Here is a 4,507-nt window from a genome sequence, read left to right on the forward strand (position 1 = left end):
CTCTCTCTCTCTCTCTCTCAACTTTTTTTTATTGATTTATAAAGAGAGAGGAAGCGGGAGGGAGAAACATTAATGTGAAAATGACACATCAAACGGCTGCCTCCTGCACACCCGCATCAGTGCACAGGACGATGCCCAACCCACTGACAGCACCAGCCAGGCTCAGTAAATTAATCGGCCCCGTGTGGAAATTGTGAGTGGAAGGCAGGAGGGATGCATTTTTTACTAATGCCACAAGAAAGTGGCTTTTGTAGCAATAACTCAGGATTTGACTATTTTCAGGATGACAAATCCTGGCTCTTTGGGGGTTGATTTAATTTTTGGAACTGCTCAAATGTCACTAGGAGCCGTGTGTGAAGAAGAAGGAGGCAGACAGAACCGAGTGGCATTTGGAGCAGGAGGCCCAGCACATGTGGCTGTGGCTCAGTGTGACTAAAAGGGCTTGTTAGAGGCAGTGTCCTGAAAGTGGGCTGTGACTGGCTCAGGGTATGGGCTCCAGGCAGGGCTTTTCTCCCTCCCCCTCAGGCCCACCCTACAGAACACAGGCACACAACAAGTTGAATGCTTTCAATTTAATTGCTCTGAGCCGTACACATGATTAAGGCGTTAAGTCCCCAGATCCCATTCTTTACAGCTTCTCAAAAGAAAAATCTGCCTAGATCCAATCTCTTCGCAGCATCTGTAAGAAAGCAGAGATGTGAATGAGGCTTGAAGGGTCTAAAGCCCTACCCACTCATTCCATCCTCAACTCAATCTTCTTTCCAACCTCACTGCACCCTGAGGGCCTGACACAGAAGTCAGAGGGAGGGAGGTTAGATTCACCAGAGGCCAAAGAATGAACCCTATCCCCCAACCTGGGCAGGAGTGAGAGGAAGAGAAATGAGCAAGCAGTTGGGGGTAGGACTCCAGGGGCATCTGGTATCAGACAACCATGCATTTTGAACGTGGGTGAGAAATTTGAGGCATTTGAAGGCACAAATGAAGGAAATTTCAATGGAGAGAGGCTGAGGTAGTCCCAGATCTCCTCTGTAGGGTGGTGGTGAGGGCATGGTCTTTCCCACCTCCCCAGTTGGCTGGTGGCTAGTGGCTGGTGAGTACTCCTGTTCCCACAAGGCTTTGCCGTAGAATGCACTTACCTTTAGCCTTTTGAATTCTGTCATCCACCTTCTTTTTTTCTCTTTCAATCACATTTTTTTGGTCCGATCTACCTTTCTCTATCACGGATTCTAATTTGGGAGCAGAAGAATCACATCAGCAGAAAAGCCATGTCATTTAAAGAGAGTTCCCACCTCTTCCCCTCTTCCCCCATTATCCTTGTATAAATTCCTAAAGTGCAGAAGTTTTGCTGAGGGGCCCAGCTTCTCTCTCATAGGAACGTGAGTGGGCCAGGAGAGAAACCATGTATAGTGCAGGCAGCAAAATCTACTATTGCAGAGACTGTGTTTGGGTGCAGTGTTCACCTCATTTGTGCGTTGTGTTCAGGTGAATGAATGAATGTCTGCTTCTTCTGGGCTTGTCTTTGTGCACAGAGGCATCATGTAGACCTGCCGCCAGAGATTTCTTTGGGCTGTATCTGTTACAGAGACAGAGACTTACCCAGAGGATTTTTTCTTTGCTTGGTGGTTGGCTCCTGGGCTGCAGCCGGAGTCTCCTGGGCGGCCGCCGGAGTCTGCGCTGCTATGGTTGTCTCTTGGGGTGCATCAGATTGCACTGGAGTTACAAACACACAGATTTGTTGATTTTAGCAAAGTCAGGTGTGTTTTTTTCTTCCTTAGGAATGGGTGGCAGAGCCTGAGATACCTAATATGTGCTGGGTGCCAGGATACAGAAATGATATGGCATAAGCTCTACCTCTTAAGAGAAATGGGATTTCTACACACTATGTGCTCATTATAGATGAGTGTTTGTCTCTCCGCCCGCATCCCCCCGCCCTGCCCCAATGCATCTGGTGAAATCTTAACTTCCAACAGAATGGTATCAGGAGGTGGGGCCTTGGGGAGGTAATTAGGTCATGAGGTGAATCCCTCATGAATGACGTTAGTGCCATTGTAGAAGGGACCACAGAGAGCTCTCTCCCCTTCTTTCCAACATGTGAGGATATGATGAAAAGTTGTCAGTCTTAAACCTGGAAGAGGGTCCTCACCAGAACCTGACCATGCAGACACCCTGGTCTCAGACGTGTAGCCTCCAGGACCATGGGAAATACCTTTCTGCTGTGAGAGCCAGTCTATGGTTGCTTGTTGTAGCAGCCCGCCCGAATGGACTAAGACAGAGCCTCTCGGGAGATGGGCAGGCTGGGCACTTGTTCTGGGCAGGGTTGGGAGGAATTGGGAGAGGAGTGTGCGGGCAATCAGGGAGCAGGGGAGAGAGAAGCTGGGTCTTGAATGCAGGATTTTGGCAGGGAGGTTGTTCTAAAGGGGCTTCCTTGGGGGCAGGAAGTGAGTCAGCAAGAGCTCTGGGGAAGGCATGTGTGGGACAGGTGGGCGGAATGCAAAGATGTTAAATTTAGAAGATATGGGTGGTACATGAGGGAGAGGCATGGGAAGAGGGTTGGAAATGGGGTCTGAGGCCAGATAGCGGGCACCTTGCAAAGGAGCTGGGAGTCACGAAAGCTGTTTACAGGTAAAGGTCTGCATACTGCATGGGACATTGCCCTTATTATTTTACCTTATTGTTTTCTCCCTTTTATTCACAAAACTTTTTCCCCATTAACCCTGCCTGTATGAGTTCTTCTGCTTCTTCCCTACACCTGTCCCACCCCAATCCATGCTCTTTTACTACCACCAAGATTAGTACCCAGTCCCCTCTCCCTGAATTCCTCCTCCAGCCTCCACTGACATCCCAGCTGTTTGACCCTTCCCCAGGGCAGGGACCAGAGGGAGAGAACTCACAGCTTTCAGGGTCCTCAGCAGCTTGTGCAGGACCAGCGGTGGCATCTTCTGTAACCGAGAAGAGAGACAATTATGAGAACTGAACCTGATCCACACCAGAGCCATTCTCCCTCACATTCCCAATCCTGAGCTCTCAGGAATGTTTGTGGACGCGGGGGGGGGGGGGGGGGCAGATTTCTCTGTTGGCTGAACAGGTCCTTCTGCCACACCAGTGGGTCCATCAGAGCATTCTTTCTGATGTTTAACTCCTTCTGCAGTTTTTTGAAGCAGGTTCTCCTCAGAAAAGTGGGATATTCCTCTGAAAACTGCCCTCCTCCTGTGCCTCTAGCTTGTGAGGTTCCCTAAGCTAGTGTCAGGGAACCAGCCATGGCCTGTGGTGGTGGAGGTTGGTGCAGAGGTCCTTGGGTCACGCTCAGGTGGTTTATGGGATAGGACTCCAGCTCTAATTCCCCATATTTTTTCAACACAACATTTATGCAAAGCTCTCTGCTAAGTGAAGGGGGTTCTATGATGAAGAAGGTAGATAAGACCCCGCCCTGACAGAGCTAACATTCTAAGGTAATTATTTAGTTCCAGGTGAGATGGTGTGATATGGGCAAAAGAGGTCTAATTGATCCTTCATACATTTTTTTTTTTGAGGAAGACTTTCTTGAAGAATTCATACCTAAAGTGAGATTTCACAGATGAGAAAGCACCTGGTTGGATGATATCAAGAGTTGGCTGGGGAAGGGGACAGGCAGAAGGAAGAGCAAGAAGGAAGGTCCCAAATTTTGAGGAGTGGCAGGGTTGTCCTGGCCCAAATAGTGCTTTTGTGCAATTGTAAAAGGCATCCTGAGAGATAGCCATGGGCAGGTTACGCTGCTCGGCAAGTGGAACATCACCTTCCCCGCCAGGTACCCTTGTGCATGGGACAACCTGCTCAGCTATATTCAGTGGCCCAGGGACCCTGCAATAAGGCCAGTGTGACCATTATAGGGGGTAAAGGAGGATGTGTGAGGAGATGGCCAGAGGTTCCCTGCCCTCCCCCCACCCCCCAGCAGTGAGGTAAATAGGCCACATATGGAGAATTAGGGTGGGGGTGGGGGGTCGGGCAGGAGTCACTTGCAGAGAGAAGAGAAGCCAGCATAGCACTGAGAGAGAAACAGAAGAATAAAGGCAGGAGCTAAGGCTTCCCTCGATTGTGAGGGCTTTGGTGGGTGCAGGGGGAGGGCCATACTCACGGGCAACGACCAGGGCCCCAGCCAGAGCTACCAGAAGGAGAAGAGCTGTGAATCTCATGGTTGACGCTCAGGAGTGAGTATCACCACAGAATCCTCAGAGGGTCCCAAATACAGTGCTGGGAATGCGGGGCCCTTTTAAGGATACCAAGAGCCAATGGGAAACAAACTAGGAGGGGTGTGACTTCTTCCTCCTCCTCCCCTTCTTCCCCAGATTGTCACCTGCTAAATCCACAAGGAGGAGCTGGGGCTGGCAGATACCTGGCACCAACCTTGTCTTTCCTTCTCCACCCCACCTGCCCTCTGGGTTCACATCTCTGGGATCTCAGGGACAGGAAGCAGCTGTTTGGTTTGGGTAGATTTTAAAATGTGTCTGTTGAGGGTACTGGTAGGACTCTT

At 50.0% G+C, this 4,507-nt stretch overlaps 1 protein-coding gene across 1 annotated transcript; it reads right to left on the bottom strand.

The window, feature by feature from the left end:
- Positions 1-655: 655 nt before the first annotated feature.
- On the bottom strand, positions 656-4,202 carry LACRT (lacritin). Its single transcript, XM_059680727.1, has 6 exons — positions 4,112-4,202; positions 2,892-2,939; positions 1,597-1,710; positions 1,137-1,226; positions 772-785; positions 656-679 (listed from the first exon to the last, which is right to left on the bottom strand). Exons 1-6 carry the CDS (start codon positions 4,167-4,169, stop codon positions 656-658), a joined length of 348 nt encoding a protein of 115 aa, XP_059536710.1. The 5' UTR covers positions 4,170-4,202.
- Between the last annotated feature and the right edge of the window lie 305 nt (positions 4,203-4,507).

This window comes from Myotis daubentonii, chromosome 2 (genome assembly GCF_963259705.1).
Source record: "Myotis daubentonii chromosome 2, mMyoDau2.1, whole genome shotgun sequence".
Taxonomy (NCBI): Eukaryota; Metazoa; Chordata; class Mammalia; order Chiroptera; family Vespertilionidae; genus Myotis; species Myotis daubentonii.